The sequence below is a fragment of the Lissotriton vulgaris genome, unplaced genomic scaffold (assembly GCF_964263255.1).
Source record: "Lissotriton vulgaris unplaced genomic scaffold, aLisVul1.2 SCAFFOLD_1083, whole genome shotgun sequence".
Lineage (NCBI taxonomy): Eukaryota > Metazoa > Chordata > Amphibia > Caudata > Salamandridae > Lissotriton > Lissotriton vulgaris.
The window spans coordinates 445,507-470,896 of NW_028253160.1; the positions used below are offsets into that span (position 1 = coordinate 445,507).

The window sequence follows — 25,390 nt, forward strand, 5'->3', positions numbered from 1 at the left end:
GTTACTAAGCTTTGAAAACAAAATCCTAGCTAAGGCGGTAGCCACCCAGTTGTTCTTGTTGTTGGATCAGATTCTTTCCCCAATCCAGACAGGATTCGTCCCCCATTGATCCACATCCTTCAAACTTCGTACTGTATTTGTGGTGCTCAACAGGGTCTCCCCATATGTACCAGTAGCTGTCGCCTTGCTCGATGCAGGGAAGGCCTGTGAGTGACCTGTCCTTCAGGTGATGCTACAGAAGCTGGGGCTACCCTGTGGCTTCACTGCTTTGATTATGCTTCTGTACTCCAAACCAGTGGCCCGGTTATGGGTGAATGGCTCGATCACTGAGCCATTTGCCATAACCAGGAGTATGCACCAGGGTTGCCCCATGTCACCATTTCTTTTTATAATTGCTATGGGCCTGCTGGTTTGTCATCTTCATCCTCCGGGGTCTGTTGCTGCACCTTATTTGCGGTGGCAGTAGGCATCTGATGTGGTGGGATACACTTGTGCATTCTCTATGACAGGGGTTGGTTAAGGTCTCAGACTTTCATATCTACTACCTAGCCGCGCAGTGCCAATGTATCTTCCATTGGTTTCATGCAGATGCTCGTTTAACATCTGAAATACCAGAATGTGACCAGGTGGAGTACATTCCCCTGGTGTCTCTATTGCCACAGTGTCTTAAATTCGACCCTTCTGACATGCAGACCTTGCCCGGCATACGTTGGACATGGAGGAAGCTCTGCTGACTCCTGGGGAGAAGGACCTCTGTACTCGCCTGCGCTACCGTTAGCAAACAAGCACTGGCTACAGTTGACCAGGAGAAAGTGGTAAAACACAAATTGACTCCTCATGATTTGCACGCAATAGGGGACCTCTTTTCCGATGGACATGTCCTCTCACATACGGACGACATTAGATTTGCAAATCCCACGCATATGGACCATTTTATTCTGAGGGGCTAGCATGACACTCTGCGTGCCCACATTCCCTCTTACACATTAGCTCCAGATGATTTTCCTCTGTTGATGTTATTAATCTCTGGGGGGGGGGGGGGTGTAGACTGATCTCTAAGCTCTATCGGGCCTGCATGACCATAAAAGCAACAGGATGGAAAGGCTAGTCACAAATGGGGATGAGATTTAGGCTGCTTACTAACTGACAAGAAGTGGTACTGCTGCTGGTCGCAGTCGAAGTTAGTCTCCCCATAAACGTCTTCCTTATTCAAATCTTACATAAGACATATGTCACCCCGGTACCGTGGCGGACTTCGGCATGCCCGTTACCTGGGAGTCAGAATCTTCCGCCAACCGGAAGACCTTCTGGAAGGCAATACTGTATGGGCCGTAACGGCAGTGCGATCGCAGATGTCCTATGGCGCACTCTCCACTAGCCACCATGAGCCACATTGCACTACTGAAGATAGTGGTGCTCCCGCGGCTACTTTACCAGTTTACAAACCTGCCAATATACATCAAGCCCTCGTGTTTTCGCGCTTTCGAACAAGACCTGCGGCAATTCATTTGGCATGGCATCCGCATCAGAATGGCGCTAACAAAGCTTTATCTGCCCGTTGATCGTGGTAGATTAGCCGTCCCCAACATGGAGCACTATTATTTGACATCACAACTCCAATGGGTGGCTCGTTGGATCGGTGGCATGCAGTTGGTGGACACTGCGACGCAGCGCCAAATTACTGCTTTATTCCACCCCGGCAGGCGGGGTGTAGCCTCGATCCAGCTCCTGACGGCAGTAGCATATAAATGCTTTTGTCAGAGCCTATAGCTCACAAAATGGACTATTCCGTATGCCCCCTCCCTGCCCATATTTAGCACACCGTCCCACTGCCGTGCAGTCTTGGCTGTTGAGCTTGCCCCCTGGGAAATGGCGGGGCTACAGACCCTGGGAGATCTGTTTCAACACCAGCCACTAGTGCCATTCCAAGTGCTAGCCAAAGACAGCAGCCTGCCGCAGAGCCATTTCCTGTTATAGGCAGCACTAATGCGGGCACTACGAGTCCGGTGGGGCGACATGGGTTTCGAGCCCATGACTCATCTCACCGTTCACTATCTTCATGAGTTGGGCACTGGTAGACCCCTTACCAAATGGTTTGCTGAGTCCCTGCGGACGCACTTGTCACAATCATTAATGCCGCTTAGGCAGCGGGCCTGCAGAGACAGTGGCCTGATTGCGAGTGGTCAGGCATTTTTGAAGGGCCTTCACCTATCCCGAGGAATGCCTGATTCCATTTAATACAATACTACATCCTTCAAAGGGTGTACATGATGCCAGCCAAGATCAACAGAAACTTTAACCAAATAGATGCTGGGTGCCCAAGATGTAAACTGATAGATGCAGATCTGTTGCACATGTTGTGGGCCTGCACAACCCTCTTACCCTATTGGAGAGCGGTCCTAACGCACTTAGTGAATTACACGGGTCGCTCGATAGAGTACTCATGGGAGGTTTGCCTACAGGGCCTATTCCGTAAAACTAAGTATAAAGTTAAGAAAAGAGAACAATGATAGATAGTAGGTTATAGGCTTGCGCTCAATTGTAGTATGTAATTATGGAGCATATAAGGCTGCTTCTAGGGATAAAGATGACGTCTACCAAACAGTCACCATTAGATGTAGACAATCCACATAAACAAATATACACACGTTGTATCCCGAGCAAAATGAAAAGTGTATTAAGGGAAATTATGAGTCCAAAAGAAGCATTGCAAACCACATGAGTGTTTTATCTTCTTCTTTAATGTTCAAAACGGCATCCTTGTGAGTCGTAGACTTCTAGCCAACACGTGTTTCGTCTATTTAGCAGTATATGCATACAGACTTCATCAGGGCAACTCGATGTAATGAAATACTGGTACCACAAGTAAATGCCAGTTCCTAAAGGCGCGTTTAAGAAGTAAAACAGTTATTTAGATGGAAATCCTCGTAAAGTTCAACACTGCAAAATACATTTTTACAATTACATTTGTAGGAACTGGTATTTACTTGTGGTACCAGTATTTCAGTACATCAAGTTGCCCTGATGAAGTCTGTATGCATATACTGCTAAATAGACGAAACGCGTGTTGGCTTGAAGGCTAGGACTCACAAGGATGCTGTTTTGAACATTAAAGAAGAAGATAAAAACACTCATGTGGACTGTAATGCTTCTTTTGGACTCCTAATTTGCCTTAATACACTTTTGATTTTGCTCGGGATACAACGTGTGTATATAAGTATAAAGTTACTTCCCCGATTCACAGACCTCTGCCTTATTGTAGCAAAGCGTCTAATCACTGGGCACTGGAAATCTCTGGAGCCGCTAAATATAAAAGCCTGGCAACATTCATTGACATGCTGGGTGCAGGCTGGGAGTGTGGCGTTACGCCGGGACGACTCACTGGGATTGCGGATGCTCCCATGGCCAGAGGCGTGGGGCAAGATACTGCTAAATTTCAGGAACTCCTGGCAAGATGACCTAGAGTCATCTAAGACAACCTTGTAGCGGGGACAGCTAGTAAGGCCCGGGGATCACACATGCTATGACAAGCGCTGCTCGGCACCTCATAGAACAAGGAGTGGGCCTACCCCACAGCTATGCACCTCACGTACACAACCAGGCACATCATATTTACTCACTGAGGCGCGTACAGAATCTCGAGCCCACGGTAGGCAGGTGAGACATGGCTAAAACTACAGCACCCGTTGCAGGGGAAACGTAGGAATATCGAGCAGTGTTGACACTACCTCATGGGCTCAAGTGGTACAACGCAACTCTATCCAAATTCACACGTCCCCTGTTTCTTGAAACATAAGCACACTCGATATATGCAGCGTGACGCGCGAACAAGCAAAGCATATAAGCTATTAATGGATAGAATTTTTATGCTATCTGACTATTTGTATTGTATGCACAAACATGTGACTCGTGCAGGCACTTGTTAGAATAACATCAAAAAGTTTAATTCCATAAACAAATTTAAACAAAAAAAAGACCTATGTCACCCCAAGCACCCTAGCCAGGCTTGACCACACCAGATCCTCCCAATGCCCTTAATGCCATACGGCAGATGCCGACTTGCACATTTGAACTGGACATTTCCACATATAGGTACATACTGGGGCGAGGTGTTTGGGTGCCTTTCTTTGAAGATGGAGCTCCAACCAGACCCCCTCATGGCACTCCTGTTCTATGTGGCAGACGTGCTAAAAGAGTGTTCGCAAAACTTACTGCCATATTGTTACTGTTGGCTAAAAGGTAGATCGCGGTGCAGTGGTATTCGTCCTAGTGGAAAACCTTGGCGAGCAAGTATGATGTACTGTGATGCAACAAGTGAAGTGTATGCGTCGCTGCAACAACCTGCTTCTAGGCCGAAGGGCATTTGGCAACCTCTTTGTAACTACTTGTTACGTCTTGACGCCGATGTCCTTATCAGATACATTGACTGTGTGCTCCTGGATGACTTCTACATCCTGTGCTCTGTTGCCCCTCTGTTTATAATTGGCCTCAACTGTACTACCCTATAAGCTTGCCTTGTTCCCATCTGATGTGACTTGAACCATGTATCCTGCTGGTATTTGACTGTTAATGCCCCTTCTGGAAATTCGTCTAACTCACCTTGTGGGATTTGTTGTCTGTGCTTCTTATTGTTCAGAAACGAATATATATATATATATATATATATATATATATATATATATATATATATATATACCCTCAAACCACTTCCTGAGTTCTCCCAGCGGCAGTCAGGCGAGGAAAGAGACGCAGACCTCCGGAGCTTTTTCAAGTGGGCAATATTTTATTCAGTGACCCAACACAACGCGTTTCAAGCCCGTAAGCCCTTGATCACGTGTCACAAAGTTGCATACACCATGATTTCAATTTAAAGTGCAAGAATCGTTGGATTCTGCCTTTGCTGTGCCCCCCGTCTACGAGCTGGAAATATTAATTAGCTGCCACGCACCGTGAGTGAGGAAGTTGGTGACCTTTCGGCGTGGTGAGAGGCTCGCTCTGCTGGTCGGCTGACTGGCGGACAACCCGACACCGATTCCGGTAAGGTTTCTTCTTTTCTCCTCTGCTTAACGTGTGCTGCTTTTTACATACGCGCAGTAGTGGGTTTAGGGATTGCCTCTTTTATATATATATATATATATATATATATATATATATATATATATATATATATATATATATATATATATATATATATACCCTCAAACCACTTCCTGAGTTCTCCCAGCGGCAGTCAGGCGAGGAAAGAGACGCAGACCTCCGGAGCTTTTTCAAGTGGGCAATATTTTATTCAGTGACCCAACACAACGCGTTTCAAGCCCGTAAGCCCTTGATCACGTGTCACAAAGTTGCATACACCATGATTTCAATTTAAAGTGCAAAAAGCGCCCCTCCTACTGTTTGCATCACAGACCACATGTGTAAGAACATGGAAAAAATACTGTGCATTGTAGCTTTCTTTTTTTTGTAACAATTTAACCGCTTGTAAAATGAAACGGAGTATCACACTTGACATATTAAACACATTTATACAAGTAATTTAAGACTTGAATTTCATTAGTTAAAATATGCCACAGAACTTATAAAAAATAAATATAGTTATAGTTCTTTATATTTTAAAATTTCTTTTTACAAAAAGGCAAAACAACCTTTATCTATTACCGTATTTACAAGCAGTAATTCAGGGAAAAATAAATAACCGGTTAAATCCGTTTTATCAAAATACCCTGTACAAAGCTGAACTGTTATCCGTTGTAATCAACCCCTAAAACAGTTTTTTAAGTTTATACACATACATAGTCTATAACTATGGAGAGGGTTCAAAAAAGTGCTTATAAGTGCATCCCTTACAAAATAGTAAAGTGCAAGTATATATATATATTTTTAAAGTGGCATCATCTACAAATAAGTGTGGTTACTCGTGCTCCAGCATCCATGAACTCTATAGTCTACTCTAGAAAAAAAGGCAGATCCTTTATATATAAAGACAAAACAGTTTGCTGCAAATGACTGAATTTGTATTCTTGTTCTAAGAGTGTAAGTGCATGCAGATTTCTTCTCCTAGAAATGTCTTTAACGAACCTTTCTACATCTCCTTGGCACAGGGTGCAGCTTTCAGCCCAGCCTCTGGCTACTAGTGAGCCCCAGCAAGGTCTGCACATGGCCGTACTCTAAACTGGAGGTGCCAGAGCTCATTGTGCCAGTGAGGCCTGTCTCAAGAGTGCCAGCCACACCCATCTCAACCACTGCACAGGACTCTTCACCCACCATGGAAGAGGCTTGTGGCGAGGAGTCTGAGGAGATGCCGTCATCCTCCAGTGAGGGATCAGTAAGTTAATGTAGCCCATTGGCTCAAGCGTCCATTGAATACCCAGCAGGACCACAGAAGAACATATGGCTCCCCTTTGAAAATGTAACCACAAGGAGAGCACACTTTTTCAAGAACTCAGGATATGATCTGTCAGTGTTCACAGGTTCCATGGAAAGAAGTTCCTTAAGGGGCTGGTAACGGGATCGAAGAACCGTTAATGGGAAATTCCTTAAATCTAAATGTTAACATTTGGAAGACTAATTGACCACAAATTTCAATTCCACTTCAGTGATTAGGTTAAACCACAGCAAACAGAATGGAAGGTGGGAAGACTGAGCCACTCATCGTTTTACTTCTTAGTTGAAGGTTAATTGGGCAATTCTAGATCTGGCACATGCCCCCACCTACGTTGTACCACACGCAAGCTAGGAAGAGATACATCTTATATTGTAACATGAATGGACTGATGCTCCTCCCCGCAAACTGCAGTAGCGTGTCCCCTTTAAAATGTAGGGAAAAACTAAACCGCCCAGAGGAAGTCTACATGCAGGACTCTTGAGCTGGGCAAGAAGAGCCTAAGCATGATCAGTTGTAAACAAGGAGAAAGGGAGGAGGTGACTCGTGATTTTGTCATCCGCTGTAGTCTCTGCCCATAAGATCTTTGTACTGGGGTGAATGTAAGACCTTGTTCTGCATTCTGTCCATCAACTGTGTTTTTTGCAATAATCTAAACATTCAGCATGGATTAGATTGTACTTTTTTATCAAAGGCAAAACTCATTCATTTATTTGCATCAGTACTGCAGAGTCGATCACTAGTCCTCCACCTCTTCTCTTTAATATAAATTTGAGTTGAATTACTGCCATGTTGTGATCCAAAGCAAGACTTGACCAGGTCAGGAGGGTAGGTTCATCCAAGAATGACTGTCTGGGTAACCTCCTCTAAGCAGTCATTGCTGCAAGCAGGAGTTTGTTATTGGCTGATGAATGAGTAATTCTAGAGGATGGAGTACTTGAGAATGTAATTCCAGGAAAGGAAACTAGTATGGTCATAATATCAGTAGCTGGAACTCCAAATGTCCAGCAGTTTCTCATTTCTTCTTATCCCTTTTGCTTTCCTGGAACTTCTGCCTTGCAATTCTTTCTAGGGGAAGTGTGTGTGTGTGTGTGTGTGGGGGGTAAATTGAGATGGATGATATCTCCAATGTTTGAGAAAATGAATTTCCTGAATTGTGAGAGTCCCTAAATACTATGCTCCCATGAAAGAGAAAGGTATATGAGCTTTGAGTTTGTCCTTACTTTGGATGTGAGGCCTGCTATGCCTGGGTGTGTCAACATTTTGAGCATGTGGGGCAAGTTGGTCAGCAGTAGCCTGACGTGCAGCTTGGTCTTAGCACCCCATCAGTTTCCCACCTCTTTGCTGTTTCTATTTCTTCACATTTTCTTTCACCTCCTTTTTTGCTTGTAGGTGATTGAAGATGACTTCTCCTCATCCTCGTTGGACTTCCCACTGCCCCAAGAACTTGACATGTTCCTTCCCCCGCTCGGGGTACCAAAGAGGATGCCAACCCATAGCAAGAACCTTCGGCTCCGGAGGAGAGCTGATCTGAGTAACAAGTGGCCTCGACCACCAATCAACTACTGCATCCTCATCTCAGTGGCACTACGAAGTTCTCATGGCAGCCTCAACGTACAGCAGATTTACAACTTTGTTAGGTAACTTTGTTTCTATTCCAGGGACGTACCACCAGTCCCATTCCCCCGGTCAGTCATACAATTGAACCTGAATCAAAGTGATCTATGCAATGTATTAGTCGGTAAGCTGCAGTTAATAGTACTTCTTTGAGAGGGGATGATGTTGGGGGAAGAAGGTTGTCTGTGTATATTTCGTTAGATGGTGGAAATAGCACAATTGGCTACTTTGATTTGTAATTTCGAACCCCACCTAGCTCAACATGATGAAGACAGAAGCTGCTTTCAGAAAACTGATGTCTACGTTGGGATTTGATAAAGGAGCATGTGTCGGTTCTCGACTTTTTTGTACTGTGCAGCAAATTGGCCAGCAGAGGCAGGCTAGGCTGTTGGTAATGCTTAATGACTCCAGCCTCCATGATAGGGTATGCGCAGCTCAGTCAGAACAGATATCCTTTTAAACCAGTAGGGCCCATGTGTTTGTGCTAAATTGGCATTTTGATCTTGTACTGCCCTTTGTAATAGGAATGTTATGTTTGCCACCAGGGTGACCCATTAGTGCTGACAATACTAAAGATGAGGTGTGGTCTGGTTGTGGGGCCAATGTGCTGTAGATAGATGGAAAGCTAAAATGCTTGATATAGAGATTAATAAATAGTCTAAATGTGTTATATCCCTTTGTTTACAGAGAGCACTTTCCTTTCTTTCGAACGGCTCCAGAAGGCTGGAAGAACACTGTCCGCCACAACCTGTGCTTCAGTAGCAGCTTCCAGAAAATCACAAACCTAGCTTGTGGTGGGAGCAAGCGCAAGTCTTGCCTGTGGAAGCTGACCCAAGAGGGCCGCCGGAAGTTCCAGGAGGAGATGCAGACCCTGCCTGAGGAGCTGGTGGGCCTCCTGAGGGACAGCATGTACAAGCCAGGTGGGCACAAGTGACCTTTTCGTGCTGGGCAGCAGGTACAAGGCATTCATGTCCTCCTACTGGGACTCGGAAACCTTTCAGTTGCCCAGTGCACATTTTGGGGTTTTTAAAGCGGTCATCTGTGTTCTACATGGAAGGTATACAAAATTTCTGATGGATAAGCTTGAAATGTGCCAACTGTGGTGTCAAGGGTCTGACCCGCTGCTGACAAGAGGAAGCCATGCAACTCTGTTGATTGGCTCTCACCCATAGCTCAGAACATGATGGCGTGCCTGCTGGGTTGTGGGCCTGCAGAATCATGTGGAGAAACGATCCTCACCCCTAACTAGCCTCAGTCTGCAGGAGTGAAACGAGCTGCATCCTTTAACTTTTAAGGCTGTCCGGGCACAAGGAAAGTAGCTGAGAGTGCAGTGGGATGGGGAGGAATTTGGGCTGGGAGCTACATCATTTACTCCAAAACCAATACCAGTGACATCTTGATTTTTTTAACTGGGTTCTAGAATAGTCTTGCTTTTTGGGCGCCTGTTTCACCCCTTGAGGGTGACCCCTCCATTGGTTTTACGGCCAGACCTAGCTGTTTGAGTCCTGCCTGTAGACATCCTTCACTGATGGAAGAGATGCATCTTTTGTTTTTTGTAGAGAAAATTCTAGTTTATCATTGGAGTTTCCTTGACTGCTAGCAGCAGGGGACCAACACGACCTGTTGATTTGGCCGCGGCTAGTCCAGAAGAACAACTTACCAGAGACTGCACACATCCGGGTGCCACCGCATTGAATATTGTTCTTCATCTAGAACGTTTTTATGGGTTTTGGGTGCAAGAAATAAAGATTTAATTGTGGGGTGAGCAGCTCGAGCCCAGGGCATATCCACAAGTCAGGACTGATGCTGCCCGTGTCCAGTTAGACTTCAGTACCAGGCCTTGTAATTTTTGGGCAAACTGTGTAAGAAAGGGATTTCAGAGAAGAAGCAAGGCTTTAAGACCTGGTTTCTCATAGGGGAACTTAGTGGGTCTGTCTAGGTTTACAATAGCTATGCTCTGTGACTGACAAAATCCTACAATGTTTTCCTGTGTCACCCATTTGTTCTTAGTTACATGTCTGTATTGAATATGGCTTTTGAGGAGTAACCAATATCACAATGTTCTCACCTCGCATGCCTCTCTGCTGCGTCACTAAATATACCTTTCCCAGGTGACTGTTGTAGGACAAAATGATTCATAGACTAATCAGAAGAGTGTCTCTTAAGCTATACTATTAGAGTACAGAGGCGTGCAGGCTCAAATCCGTTCTACAGGAATGGGGAAGGTAGAAGAACTTCATGTTATCCGGTCTGATATGCCACAGTGAAAATGCACAAATAAACTGGCAAGCCAAGGCTTGTGTCTCTGGGGATGGGAGGCAGGATAAGCCGGGTGGTGTTGATCAAGAAATGTAAAGTGGGATGACCGAAAGAAACAAGTGTTTGTGTGGCATAGAACGTATGACATTGTACGTGTTCCTAGAGAAACATGGTGGGCAATAGTAGTCCAATAAAACGAGTCTGTGAGTGTTGTAAAAAAAAAGAAAAACAAGATACTTACCTTTGGTAATGTTTCTGGTGGATACATATTCTTATGGCATATTTCTTCTTTAGGTAAGGATCCTTTGAAGCTTCAGTCTAGGCCCAAAAACGGTTCTCCAACAGTGCCTTTCAGGTGTTGGCAGGTTTATTCTTGTGGCTTGAGCTGCAACTCCGCTGCCAGATGTGATGACACCTACATAAATTAGGCACCAAACAGCACTCTGGTGTCATTTCCTGAAAAGTTTCCACACCCCATTAAGGCATGCGGAGAGAAGCTGAGAGAGTGGAAACGACGGTGACAAAAACAGTGCACACTGTTAACATAACCTAGAAACTTACTAAACTCTGCACTAATTCACAGGTGAGAGGTCTGCAAGAAGATTATGCATCCACCTGAAATTACTTTATGTATGTAAGTAACATTTTCTTCTGATGGATACTCCTTCCTGCAGATTTATCACCTGTATGAATTAGTCCCAAAGCAATGCTTCCCTGGTAGGGAGTAGCACCAGCTAACTAAGAAATCCATGCAACAGTGTGGGAAAAACCCCATCACTGTGTGTCTGAGAAATGTGTTTGCCAGAACTACGTAAAGATGACCCTGCAGCCACCAAGCAGATGTCTGCAACTGAAATGCCTCTGGAAAGATCTGTTGAAGCAGCCATGGACCTCGTGGAGTGCTTATGAATGCCCTCCAGAGGGTCTTTCTTGGCCAAGCCATAACAGATCTTCATGCAGAGGGTGACCTAGTGCAAAACGGCGTGTTCAGTTACAGCCTTGACGACTTTTTTTTTTTTTTTGCAGTATCATAATCTGGGAAGAGCGGATTATATACTGTCCTGTTTTTTTTTTTTTGTCCTTTTAAACTTTGTTTTTGAAGAATTGCTAATAAAGCACATAACCTGACCGCAGTTCACCATCACAATACAATAGCATGCTCCGTAAATTACAAATGCGCTCAATGAAAAACCTTTACCCGCTCAGAACAAATAGGACTAAGTGATTGGTTACAATAACACACATACAAGTGATGTCTGCTGACAGTGTTATGTTATTCAAGTCCGAGCTTTACACTGTAGTTCAGGTTTATAAGCGCAACCGACATTCAATCCAAGGCTTGCTCAGTTTGAGCCCACAAGTATTCCCTGAAGGGGGCCCAAATATCCTTGGGTCTGGAGGACGTTGGCAATTCTTCTGCATACAGTTCCAGTTGTTCATGGCAATAGGCCATGTCTTTAAGCCACAAATCAACATTCGGTTTTAGTCGGCTATCCCATGTAAACAGTACACGCCTTTTAGCTAGCAGTAAAGCCACTCGCACAAATTGACCCACTAACGATCTGCATTGAGGGGCGAAGCTTAGCAAGCACTCCAGGGGTGTACAATCAATCATGGAAATTTGTATCGCGCGCTACTCACCCGGAAGGGTCTCAAGGCGTTGGGGGGGAGGGGTCCGCTACTGCTCGAAGAGCCAGGTCTGGAGGAGCCTCCTGAAGGTGAGGTGATCCTGGGTCAGTCGAAGGTGGATGGGGAGGGAGTTCCATGTCTTGGCTGCTGGGTAGGAGAAGGATCTTCCTCCGGCGGTGACCTTGCGGATGCGCGGTACGGCGGCGAGGGCGAGGCTGGTTGATCGTAGCTGGCGGGTGGGTGCGTAGAAGGTCAGGCGGTTGTTGAGGTAGTTGGGGCCCAAGTCGTGGAGGGCCTTGTGTGCGTGGGTGAGGAGCCTGAACGTGATCCTCTTGCTGACGAGGAGCCAGTGCAGGTCTCTCAGGTGGTCGGAGATGTGGCTGTGTCGGGGGACATCCAGGACAAGTCGTGCGGAGGCATTCTGGATGCGCTGGAGTCTTTTCTGAAGTTTGGCTGTGGTTCCGGCGTAGAGAGTCTTTCCGTAGTCCAGTCGGCTGGTGACGAGTGCCTGGGTGACCGTCTTCCTGGTTTCGGTGGGGATCCATCGGAAGATCTTGCGGAGCATACGCAGGGTGTTGAAGCATGATGATGAGACGGCGTTGACTTGTCTGGTCATCGAGAGGGAGGAGTCCCTGACCTGTCATCCTATGAATTAGAGCAATGACTTGTTCCCAGTATCTGAATACCGCCCCACACTGCCTCGCTAAATGCACAAAGTCCGCCTCATCTTGCCCACATCTCCTGCAGCAGGAGGATTCACGCAAACCCAACTTATGCAATATTTGGGGGGAATAGTATACCTGATGTATGAATTTAACATGTATGATGCGTAGGTTGTTGTTCGAAGTGAGGCGCCCAGTTAGTATACAGATCTGTTCCCATTCTTTATCTGCAATTGGGGATGCCAAAATTGCATTCCAGCGGTCTAAACTCTTATGTCCTATGTCTGTATCGTTTTGTATTAATTTGTACAGTTTTGTTATCAACTTTTTCCTGCTAGGAGCCATTATCAACAGCTGTAATGCCTGAGACACTCTGGGTTCAACGGGGGAAAGTAGCATAATGAACCTTCCTCGCTTTGCGCAATCTAAAGCAAGTGTATTGAAAGAGTGGCGTAGGATATTGTATGTAATCCAAAGCAGTGTCAGTGATCTATTCTGCATCAGTGTACAAGTTCCCAATTAGTGTTAGTCCCACCTCACGGAGTGTCTTCATAGGGCCATGTTCCTGCGCCACCGAGAGGGCGGCATGTCCCTGTATCGGCATATCAGGCGCATATAGTGGGAGACTGTTAGTTCTCTTCCTAATTTCCTGCCATGCCGTCACTTTGACGTCTATAGTGTTGATCTCGTTTTTGGGTGTATGGCGCTTAGTGTGGGTAAGAACCCCCCTCGGAGGCACAGGGTACGCGTCGCCCTCTTCTACTGCAACGTGAGGTATGAAGCTGTGCGGTTTAAACCAAAAATAAGCATACTGTGCTGGCTACACAGATAATACACGGAAATATCTGGAGCTTGAACTCTCCCCTCGTTCAAATGCCTGCATAAGTGTATGCCAAATGAACCTTGGTTGCTTATTCCCCCCACACCAAGCGCAACAGTTGAGTCCGGAGTAGTTTAAAAAGTGTTTAGTTAAGCACCCCGGGATGTTGCAGAATAAATATAAAAATTTCGTAAGAATTACCATTTTTATTATAGCTATGCGATTTGAGAGCGAGAAAGGCATGCCCATCCAGCGGGCAATCTGCTGTGTCAGTGTGGTGTAGGCCCAGCCATAGTTTTCCTGAACCACTACTGCGGGATCCCGGTGTATCCACAACCCCAGATATTTTACTGGGTCTTCACACCATCCAAGCGGGTATTCTAATTGTGGTGGAGTAGTGACTTGTGTCAGGGGGATTATGATTGACTTTTCCCAATTTATTTGGAGCCTGGAAAATAGGCCAAATTTTATGTATTCCCGGATTACTGGGGAGAGGTAAATATGCGGCTCACTGACATAGACCACCATGTCGTCTGCATATAAAAATATTTCCACAGGTCGATTGTGAAAGTTCAGGGCAGCAGCTCTATGTCCCTGTCTGATCTTGCATGCCAGGGGTTCTAGAGTAAGGGCGAATAGGAGAGGAGACAGAGGGAACCCCTGTTTAGTGCCTCTCTCCACAGGAAATGGTTCCAAGGTGATGCCACCAACCCGCACCCTCGCTGTGATATTAGTGTATGGGACCTGCACCCACCTGATGAAGATTGGGGGGGGGGGGAAAGCCCATTCTATGAAGCATGTGAAACAAACACCGCCATTCCAGAGAATCAAATGCTTTAGCAGCATCCAATAGCACTGCAACGGCGGGAAAAGCAGGGTTTAACACATGAAACATCGCAAAGATGGTGCGCAGGTTAATGGAGGTGGAGCGCTCCGGGATAAAGCCGGATTGGTCCAGAAGTACTAAAAGAGGCATAAGGGGTTGTAATTTTGCAGCCAGTACTTTTGCTAATATTTTCGCGTCCAGATTTATTAAAGATAGTAGGCGTAGGAATCGCGGCTCGTCAGGGGCTTATCTTTCTTCAGAAGGGTAATTATGAGGGCCTGCCTTAGGGAACGAGGAAGGCAGCCTGTATCGTGCGCCTCCGCGTACATCTCTAGCAAATGTGGTGTAAGAAGGGCTGCATAGTGTTTATAAAATTCCGCGGTTAGGCCGTCTGGCCCTGGTGCTTTATTGTTTGGTGAAGAAAATATGGCCTCCCTAATGTCATTGTTGTCTATGGGCAGCTCCAAATATTTTCTGTGGACGTCAGAGAGCCACACTATGGCCGTGTCTTCAAGGAAAGCTGTTATATTGTCCTCCATCATCCCTCCCCTAGTGGAGTACACAGAGGCATAGAACTGCCGTAACTGCTCTACTATAGCATTATGTGTGTGATGTGATACTCCATCGGTATCCACTATGTGGTCGATTGGGGGATTCTCTGATCTGCTTTGCAGTTTCTCCGCCAGAGTTCTACTTGGCCTCCCGTCCTCCCCATATGCACGTGCGACATGACGTTTGGACAGATATTTAATTTCCGTTTCTGCTAGTGTAGTGTATTACTCTGTCATCTTACGTATATGGGCCAGTGTTTCCAATGTGGGTGTGCAGTCGTATTGGACCTCTAACTTCCTCAGTCGCTCCTCCATCGTCGATAATTGTCTTCTAATGCCCCTAAGTATCCCTGAAGTCGTTCCAATGCACACCCCTTGGATCGTCACCTTAAACGCCTCCCAGAGGGAAGCCTGGCTGTCCAACGATCCTTTGTTTAATTCAAAGAATTACACTATATTTGACCTTATGGTGTCTGCAAACACCGGATCTAGCAACGCTGCTGCTCTAAACCGCCACGTAAAGGGTCCATGGGGAGTATCGGGCATATTCACTTCAATTTCAACTGGGCTGTGGTCGGATAGAGTCCGAGGGAGGATGTCAACCTTCTCCACCCATATATTTGTGTCTTCACTAAGGAGCCAGTTATCTAGTCGAGACCAGCTATTGAATGCCGGTGTTATGTGTGTACCAGCTCTAACGCCTGCATTCCTCACCCGCCAAGTATCTACTAACACCAATTCCACCATGACCCCTCTGATGCATTGTGCCACTTTAACCATGCGGGCGCCTGTCGGGGCAGATTTATCCACTAGGGGATCTAGGTGAGTATTAAGGTCGCCCCCCGTAAAAGAGCCGCCTCCGGCCACGTGTGCAGCATGTCAAGCATGTGTAAAAATGGTGTGGCGTCATCTACCACGGGCCATACGTAATCACAATAGTTACTACCGTCTGCCCCAGTTTACCCTGTACCATAGCTCAACGTCCGTCAGTGTCCACACTTGTGAGTATGATCTTAAACGGCACTCCTTTCTTTATGAGAATGAGCACCCCTCGTGCATAGGTGGAGTACGAGGGGGCCAGTCGATACGTAGCCCACCTGATAGCTATTTTACCCTCGGTGTGTTTGTTAAGATGAGTCTCCTGCAAAAGAGCAAACTTTGCATCATGTCGGTCTAGGTGCGCCAAAACCTGTCTTGTCTTCTTGGGTGTGTTTAATCCTCGGACATTCCAGGTCATACATTTAAACTTAAAATCTCTCATGTATGACAGTAGGCAGCAGCACAAAAGCAAGCAGTTAGTCTACAATGTATGTGGAAAGGAGCATACTGAATATCTACATTGTTGACATACCAATCACTATATCCGCGGCCCAAACATTGTGAACAAACCCTCCCTCCCCCCACCCACTTCAGCTGCCCCAATGTGCCAAAGGATCCAACCCTGCATTTCCCAACACTCAAAAACACCGACCCAGTTAATTGCAACCAGCAGTGAACCCACCAGGCAGTGTCTAACAAAATTTAGTTGGAGAGAACGTAAGGGATGGGGAATACCGATTGGGGGACGCAGCGGCATAATACACTCCCCGATCTAGTAGGGAGGGGCCGCAGAAAAGCTATGACATCCACCTATCCACAACCATCCAGTTTATCCCAAATAGAAAAGTCTGGAGCCAACCGGCGACATCAGGGATAAGCATTACGACGTTCAATTTCTGATACTGTTCACTTTATAATTAGAAAAGATATGCAGGACAGACATTGCAGCATGTCCCACTAAAGCAGCACGGTAATCCATGTGTCCAACAATTTCCATCAACAGCCACATTTTAGAGAGGTGAAGAGGGGCCCTCACTCCTCCCTCAACAAACATACAGCGGAGAGCTAGTATGCAAGTGTCGTCTTGTTCTAGTGTTCAGACATCTACTGGTATCGCAATGTGAAAGAAAGAACGAGAAATTAACCTATACACAGCACAATTATAGATTGTTTGTTCAATCATCAACATCTGAGGTGCGAGCCGATGAGCTCCTGCGGCGTAGAAGAGATTTGGCGTGCTCCTTCACTTGCTTAGGATTTGTGAATATCTTTGCCGTGTCTGCCTCACCAATGCGCAGACGCGCTGGATAAATCACGTACGGAATGTGTTCTTGCATGAGCAGTTTTTTGACGCCTTGGAATTCTTTCCTGGCCGCCTGTACCGTGGCAGTAAAGTCTGGGTAAACGTGAGCACATTCCCTTGGTGGTTAATCGTTCCCTTTTGACGAATGATGCGTAGAACAGTATCACGATCCCTGAAATGTAATAGCCGGGCTATGATCAGTCGTGCCGGGGTACCAGGAGGGGGCCGTGCTGCAAGCGATCTATGTGCCCGCTCTACTCCAAACATGGGCAATAGGTTATTGGCTCCGCAGATGTCTTGCAATAATGTCTCCACATAGTACTCAAGTCGGCCAACATTTGTGGACTCTGGAAGGCCCAAAATGCGCACGTTGTTGCGCCTCGAGCGCGCTTCAATGTCTTCATTCTTGGCCTGTATTACAGCCAACAGCTTTGTTATGTCGGACGTCTTCGTGGCAACTTGCTGTAACCCATCCTCTGCGGCTGAAATGCGTTGCTCTGCCTCCCCCAGTCGCACAGCCTGTTTGTCTAGCTTGGAAGATAAATGGTCCATCCTACCATTTATTGCTTCTATCTTTCCATTAATGGCCTGCAAGCTGGCCTGTATGGCGGCCAGTGATCTCTCCAGCGCTGTGGGCGACTGTGACACCGCTTCCATCTCGGAATCAGAGGCTGTGGTTTTCGACGATTTTGCGCCCTTGCGTAAATCAAATGTGAGCCTAGGCTGAGTTTTATCAGGTTTGCCCATGTCACCTTGTGTCTATACACGCAGAATGGAGGGCCCACCACCTGCACCCCGTTGACCTCGCTCTCTGCCACACGGGTGCCCCCAGAGCTGAGGACAACCTATACAGCTCTCTGTACCAACAGCGCCTCTCCACGTGGCCAGCGTGCAAACTAGTGCTGCTAGTAGTAGAAATGACGCCAAACACTGTGTCCTGTCGCTCCCGGTGGTTCAAAACTCGCTACACCAGTATGGCGCAATCTATGTGTCAGGCACACAGTGTAGTCTATGGAGAGGCTCCTCAATATGATTATCCCAGTGCCAAAAGCAGTTTTACAACCGGTGAGGGGGGGCAGCTGTCCCCAGTTCATGCCGTGCAGGGTGCTGTGATTATGCCTGAGGTTCCCGGCCGTGTAGTGAGGTCAGCGTCGTCACCCCTGCGCACCGTCGGCAACAGCGCAATGCAAACCCCTGAGGTGCGCCTTCCTTACCGCATTCTCCGGGGGGGGCACAGCGTCGCTTTCGTGCCCAGCCGTCAGACGTGCGTCCGCCCCGCACTCCAGCAGCGTTGTTCAGGCCCGCCGGAGCCGAACCTGAAAGGCACGCACAGCCCTCTATGGACAGCCCACGGCCTGTCGTGACCGCCGGAGCCAGCGCCTCTCGTAATCTCCGCACCCAGCCAGGCCTCTGAGTGCAATCAGCTCGCCCCAGGCGCGTCGTCCTGATCAGGTGCCTCCAAATCCACTGTGGCGAACACCATGCCACGCGATCCATCCGCTACCACCACACCGTGCCTCCGCCGCCCAGCAATGCACAGCAAGGCAAGCGATTTCAGCCGCAGCCGGCGCTAAGACTCCGCAGTTGGTTTCACTCGGCCGCCATTACAGCGCGGTCCGCTCTCGCCAGCCGTCTATCTGCCCTTCTAGTCACTCTCGGGCGGGGACCAAAACATCATTGAGTACCCCCCAACAGCAGCGAAGCACTCGCACCCAGTACAGCAGTGGATGGCACGGTAGGGGATGGATTTCTTCAGGATAATTGCTGCGGCTGGCAGAGCTACACTAACGTGCAGCCACCTTGCCGGACGCCTAGCCACGCCCCCATATACTGTCCTGTTACATACAATCAGTGTAATAGGACACACCACATCTGGGGTCCAGCCTATGCAGACACTCCTCCTTTGTTGGAAGTGTGGAGGGAAAAAAAAGTATGGGCGACAGACTGGCCCATGTGAAGTGGAGATACCATGGTGGTTGAAAAAAATACTGTCTAAGGTTAATGATCTGAGAGGGCCTGAGTTTCTCCAACATAAGCTTGAATGGAAATTCCAATAAGAAGGCTAACACAAGGTTCAGATCACACTAGGAAACGATCAACTGAATGGGAGTAAATAAGAAAATCTAGAGTGTCAGAAAATGTGCCACCAAAGGCAATCAAAACAAGTAAGGTTGTTCAGGAAGACACATAGATGGAGACAGCCCAGTCATACATCTTTAACAATTGACAATTCAAGCTTCAGTGTAATTTCAAGACATCAGAAAAGCAAGCTTTAAGGGACATGCTTGCAGATCTCAATTTCCATGTGTGGAACTTCAGCATTTGAGGACTGGGTGGAGCCCAGTCATACATCTTTAACAATTGACAATTCAAGCTTCAGTGTAATTTCAAGACATCAGAAAAGCAAGCTTTAAGGGACATGCTTGCAGATCTCAATTTCCATGTGTGGAACTTCAGCATTTGAGGACTGGGTGGAGGGCCTGAGCATCCTGCTTCAAGAGCGATTCTCTCTTTGCGGGAGAGGAAGAGGTGGCTGAATGCAGAGTGTCAACAAATTCAGAGTGTCAGATCATAGTTGGCCATTTTGGGACAATTAGGAACCACTGTTCTTGATCCCCACCCCCCCCCCCCCACCCCCCTCGCACCTTCTGCACTACTTCTGATAGAGGCAGATTGGGAGGTAATACAGGCATCAGGCCCTGAGACCTGCTCAACCTTAAGGCATCCCACGTAGACCCATGTATGGCACAAACCTATGGTCACTTCCTTTTCTGGGTTGTGGCGTGGCGGTCCACTTAGGGAACCCTAATCTGAAGAAGATTGCTTTGGTCACTCTGTTGTGTAGTACCCACTCGTGGTCCTCCAGTGATCAGCAGCATTGAGGAAACCTACAAATTGAGCCACTACCTGGAAACTCCCCCATAGCTGCACCCACTGCCACAGGTAAATTACCTCTGACACAGAGTTCATGACTCTATACAACTCTGTTGATGAAATGGACAGTGTTGAGGTGGTGTGAATCAGTCTGAATAGGGTTCCTCAAGATAGAAGATAGAAACCCCTTTGCAGCTAAATCGGCCACGTCTGTTCCAGAGCATTTATGAGCAGGTGTTGGCATGATGCAGACCAAATCTTTCTTTGTTTCCCAGGTAGGCACCCCAGCACAGTAAGGAGGTGTCTGTCACCACAGTAACCTGCACATGTAGAGGGATGCAGGAAGGGCCCATAAAAAGTTTAGAGCGATCTACCTACCAGTGCAGATCTGACTTAGCAGATAGGAAGACCTGTGACTGAGCTATGGGGATTCACTGATTCTAAGGCCACCATCTCTTCAGGCACCACTTATACACTCTTATATGCCACCTGGAATGTTGCACCAACAAGATGCAGAGGGCCTTGAGATCAAGCAGGCGGAGGTTCTGCAGAACCATGATTTGAGCTAGTCAGAAACTTAAGAAACACTTTTTTTTTCTAATAGCTGCAATCATCTGAGAAGGTGAAATGCCTTCATACTGCTCGTATCTAGAATTGCCCCTTAGACAGTAAACCTCTCATGTGGCAAGAGGTTAGACTTTTGGGTGATGACGCAGGGCTAGAAAAATCTGAAAAATTGTACTAGTCCTGCAGGTCTAGTACCTTGAAAAATCTCCTCGACCTAACAGTAACCTACTTGACCTCCGTCTTTGAAAGCGGAGCAAATGTGACAAGATACCAAGATTTAAAGGCATCTTTATTGCTCATTTGCTTTGTGAGTATTAAAAAGGCCTTTAAATCATGTTGTTTTGTCACATTTGCTCCGTTTTCAAAGACGGAGGACAAAAGTTAGTATGTTTTCCTACCGCCAGAAAGGGCGAGTAGGACCTAAAAATAGCTCGACCTCATAAAATTTACTTCGCAAATGCGAGCGGTGGAGTGGATTTGTCGAGCCCATTCATGGAGGAGAGCTCCTTTCTCCTTTCTGCTGAAGGTGATACTTGAACTCCATTTTCAAGATCCAGTAATACAGCTATGGAAACAAATGAAATCCTGATTGTTGCATTAAGGTTTACAACCACCAGTTTTGCAAAGATGCATGGAGCGGTTATCAATCCAAACAGTAGAACTATGAAATGATAATGCTGAGATCCCACTGTAAACCTCGGGTAACATTTGTAGGGAGGTAGGTTTGGGAGGCGGAAATGGTCATTTAAGTGGTCCAGGGATGCGAACTATTTCACCAGGTTCAGGGCCCACAGAACATGGCTTATTAACAAAATCTTGAGTGTGTTTTGCTGAAAGAACACGTTCAGAAACCGATATCCAGGATGGTGTTTAAACTTCCACCCTACTTGAGGACCAATAAGTAGAGTAAGTAGAACCCTTTCTTCTAGACGCTCCGCCTCTGTTGCCCCTTTGTTCTGGAGGGTGAGGACTGCTTCCTTGACAATCTGTGTGCAAAATCTCTGGTCAAATGATGGAATGGACTCTGCCCTCTGCAGAGGCGAAGTCTAAGACTTCAGATTTTTGTACAGCAGTGGCAAATGAAGAAATGTTCTCTGATTGAGGCCCAGATGGCAAAGTGATGTCCCTTTCCAGTAATGCATCTGAATTATCTTCTGCTCAGTCTTAATTCTATTATTGGGCATAGCTTCCAACTCTTACTTCCAGGCAAATCTCTGAGCCCTAGGAAGGGGCTCTGCCATGAGCACATCATTGATGATTGCCTAGCTTTGTCTTTGAGACACAGAAAAACTGGAACTGATGCCGGCATACATGTTGGCTCCTACTAAACACCAATGTCCTCACATCCTTCAGTGGAGTTGTGGCTAAAGCTGCATGGTGCCACTAGGCAGAACTTATGAGCAACTACTAGGGAAAATGTTACAGAGGCAGTCTGAAGCCTGAATGGAAATTTCATAAGGTGAGTGTTAGAACTGGCTATTTCTGGTAGGCTAAGGCTGACGCCAAAGCCAGGCAGAAACCACCATTCTAGTCAGGGCAAGGAAGTCACACGCCAAGATAACCTCTGCTCACCCCCTTGGTAGCTTGGCACAAGCAGTAAGGCTAAACTCGGAGGCAATGTGTAAAGCATTTGCGCCAGCGCACAACAGCAACAACATACTAGGCACACCACAGAAGAGACTCCACACAAGGTTATTATAAAAATAACTTTTGTATTGTAAAGACACATCAGATAAAATCACACATATACATGGTGCCAACTGGCACGGGCAATATTCACAGGGATTATGTACACAAGACAGGGCCACAAGGGCCACTGTCATATTCAGATATAGCACTTCTAGATAAAATGTAGAATATCAAATCACTTCTAGAATAAAGAATAAATGTAACATAAAATAATAATCAAAGATAACAACCAGTAACCACTGGTAACAGGAACCAGGACCTTACTAGGACCACCTGTACTAAGAAAGAAGAACCACCTAAGTATCACACAGCATTTAGGGGTCTAAGAAAGAATACATTACTCATGATGCAATAAACCTACATTCAGAGGAGTAGAAAAGACAACCACCTAAGAATAACCACATTTAGGGGCATAAACCAGAACACCTTACCCATGATGCATGAACACATTCAGAGGAGTAATAAGGAGAAACACATGATGACTAAACATTCAGAGGTGTTAAGAATAGAGCACATGATGCAATAAAATCACATTCAGGGGTGCAGCGCAAGAAGACACATGATGACTAAACATTCAGAGGTGCAGCGCATGGAAAGGAAGACACATAATGCATAAACATTCAGAGGTGCCATAACATAAGTCAATAGCGCAAAAACACACAGTAGGCAATTACTATTTAAAAGCATAGAAATCACATTGCGCCTACACTACATAAGCCACTACCTGTGGCAGTCCCTAGGCCAACTGGCCTTGATGCAAAGATGCCCTGTGTCCAATGTCAGGGCGCGCTGCCATGCAGCGCCAGTCACAGAGTACAAAAGCCTAAACGTGGCAGTTGCCCACAAAGTGCTGGGCAACTGTGTACATCACAGAAAGGCCTAAACGTGGCAGGTGCCCACAAAGTGCTGGGCACCTGAAGAATCAACAAAACTGCGCCAGTTGAGCCACACAGGCTCTAAAGCCAACACTGCGCACGTTGGAGCCACACAGGCTCTGAAGCAGCATGCCCCCCTGGAGCCTCCCTGGACTCTCTAAGCGTTGGGGCGACCCACTGCCAACCGGGGCCGCCCTTGAAGCCCTCATGGCTTCATACAAACGCGAGCTCGCGCTATTGGGGGAGGGGGGGGCGAGCACCGACCATGTGCCCCGACGCCCCGTCTAGAGGCTACCCTCGTTGGAGCCCCTCACAGGGGACTCGACACGAACAAATGCCCTCACGAGCCCCGCAGGCTCGTGAATCAAGGTAGGCGGGTTGAGCCTCTCTGGGCTCCAAAACAATAGGAGGGGTCCCCCTCGGGGGACTGGGCAGCCGCGGAAGCTCCACGGCCTCTGAGCACCCAGGCGCTCGCACTCGAAGGGGGGGGGCGGGCACCGGACATGTGCCCCGACGCTCCCTGCTGCCAAAACAGTACCGGCCCCACTCACCGGCTCAGCGCGCCGTCTTCTCTCTCTCCCTGGGGCTCCCTCAGCACACGGGAGCCCCAGCAGCGGGCCACGCTTCACCCGGTCCCCCATCTCGGGACCGGGACTTCGGAAAGCGGAACTCTCGTGGCTCCAGGCTCATTCTTCGGCCTGACTCCCTCATGGCGGCCTCAGCAGACACCCGGGAGCCAGCCAATGGCAGAGCGGCTCCCGGGACAAGCCTTCGATGACGCTGACGCCTCAGCCAATCGCTGCGCGGCTCTGCCAATGACGCGGCGGGGCTGGGGCCAATCCCAGCGCGGCGTCACTGAGGGGGCTCGTCGCTCTCCGCCAATGAGAGCGCGGATGCTTCGGTTTATCTCAGCAATCCCCGGCCAAGGGCTCTGATGAATGTAGGCCCCGGGCAGCGGCAGAGAAAAGCGGAATAATGCAATTAAAGCGCTCTCAAGCGCTGCAGGCAATTCCCAGCGCTCCCCAGCGCTGAAGGTCCCGAAAAAGCGCCCTCAGTACTAAAAGGGGAAAATAAAGCACTCTCAGCGCTAAAAGCGATCCCAGGCGCTAAGGGCATAGACAAGCCCTACAGGAACGACCCCTACATCAAGAAGGGTCCCAGCATCACAGAGCAAGGTCTCCAGGGCAGTCCAGGAGTAAAAGAGGGAGCTGTATAGCCCCCAGCACACAAGAGTCCTCCAGGATGTGCAGCAGGCAGGGGGACAGGCAGGAAGAGTCCCCCAGCAGTCCTCCAGGCGTCCAGGGGCTGGGCAGCGCCCGCCCCTGGTAGATTCAAGTCAGAAACAAGAACAATTTGGAAGGGGATACAACCCCTTTTTATACAGTGCAAAACCTTTGAAGTCCTTTGAAGCAGGCAGTGTGAGAACCAGCTGGACTGGTTTAGAGGGAAGTCCCCTTCAGTATCAGGGACAGAGGTGTCAGTCGCCCAGCGGGAGGTGGAGCCAGCTTTGTAGTTACACAGGAACAGCCCTTCACTATCAGGTGCCATCTCCTCCCACTTCCCTGGCAGCAGATGCTGCCTTTCATCCATGGGCTGACTTCAGACAACCTCCTGGGCTCTCCAGCCCCTGTCATCCTCAAACCAGACAGTCAATCCACAAGCAGGCCCATGCACTCTGGGCCAGGCTCACCAGCCAATCACACGCTAGCAACAACCTACACAAATATGCCAACTTCCAAAAGTAGTACTTCTAGACTAGACACAGTCATGCTGCATACATCATTTTGCAGCATTCATTCTCACGAGTTCTCTCATACCAAACTCGCCCCTGCACTCCCCACACATCAGGAACTACCATGGGCATACATACTCCCCATTCATTCCTATGGGAGGGCAGGTCACTCACCATTCATTCACAGAGAGCTCAAGCACTTTACACTGTACCACAGTGAAAAAGTGCGCAGAGGCCTAAAATCACCAACACCAGGTTCCATAAATAGGCTAGGAAAACGCAAAAAGTCTAGGGGTGAACCTGCCTAATGGGCCGGGTCCAACAGTGAGGAATCTGCAGGAGGATGTATCCTAATGAATCCGGAGACTAAATGAGGACTTGAAAGCAAGAGAAGGGGTGCATGCGTAGCTGCTGGCAGCAGTTGCTCTTTTCATTAGGGGGTAATGAGGCTTCTATGGCCCCAATATGTAATTCCTGCTGTGCCTAGGCAGTAATACCAGACTCTGCATTTCAAATATTGGCCATTGGTTTGACGAGTGTCCGATTTTAGTGGCGATAACAAGTTCATCTCCCATTGGCAGATAACATGCAGCTTGTGATAATATTGCCACGATTTTAACATAAACACAATTTCGGGCCATTTACAGAGGGCAAAACCACTTCAATATGACCTGGATGATTTGTTCCTGGTAAACAATGTAGTTTTAGTACATACTGGATGTAGACATTTGTGAACCCATTTTGACTGAAAACTTCAGTTTCTGAGCAGACTGTAATAGTGACCA

The 25,390-nt window shown here is 47.5% G+C and overlaps 1 protein-coding gene across 1 annotated transcript in view; it reads left to right on the forward strand.

Moving 5' to 3' along the window:
• The window catches only part of FOXR1 (forkhead box R1), a 69,310-nt gene that overhangs the window by 43,082 nt on the left and 838 nt on the right, over positions 1 to 25,390 (forward strand). The window contains exons 3-5 of the mRNA XM_086951295.1: positions 6,102 to 6,325; positions 7,775 to 8,022; positions 8,687 to 8,919. Coding sequence (XP_086807421.1) covers positions 6,102 to 6,325; positions 7,775 to 8,022; positions 8,687 to 8,919 — 705 coding nt within the window. The remainder of the gene's footprint in view (positions 1 to 6,101; positions 6,326 to 7,774; positions 8,023 to 8,686; positions 8,920 to 25,390) is intronic.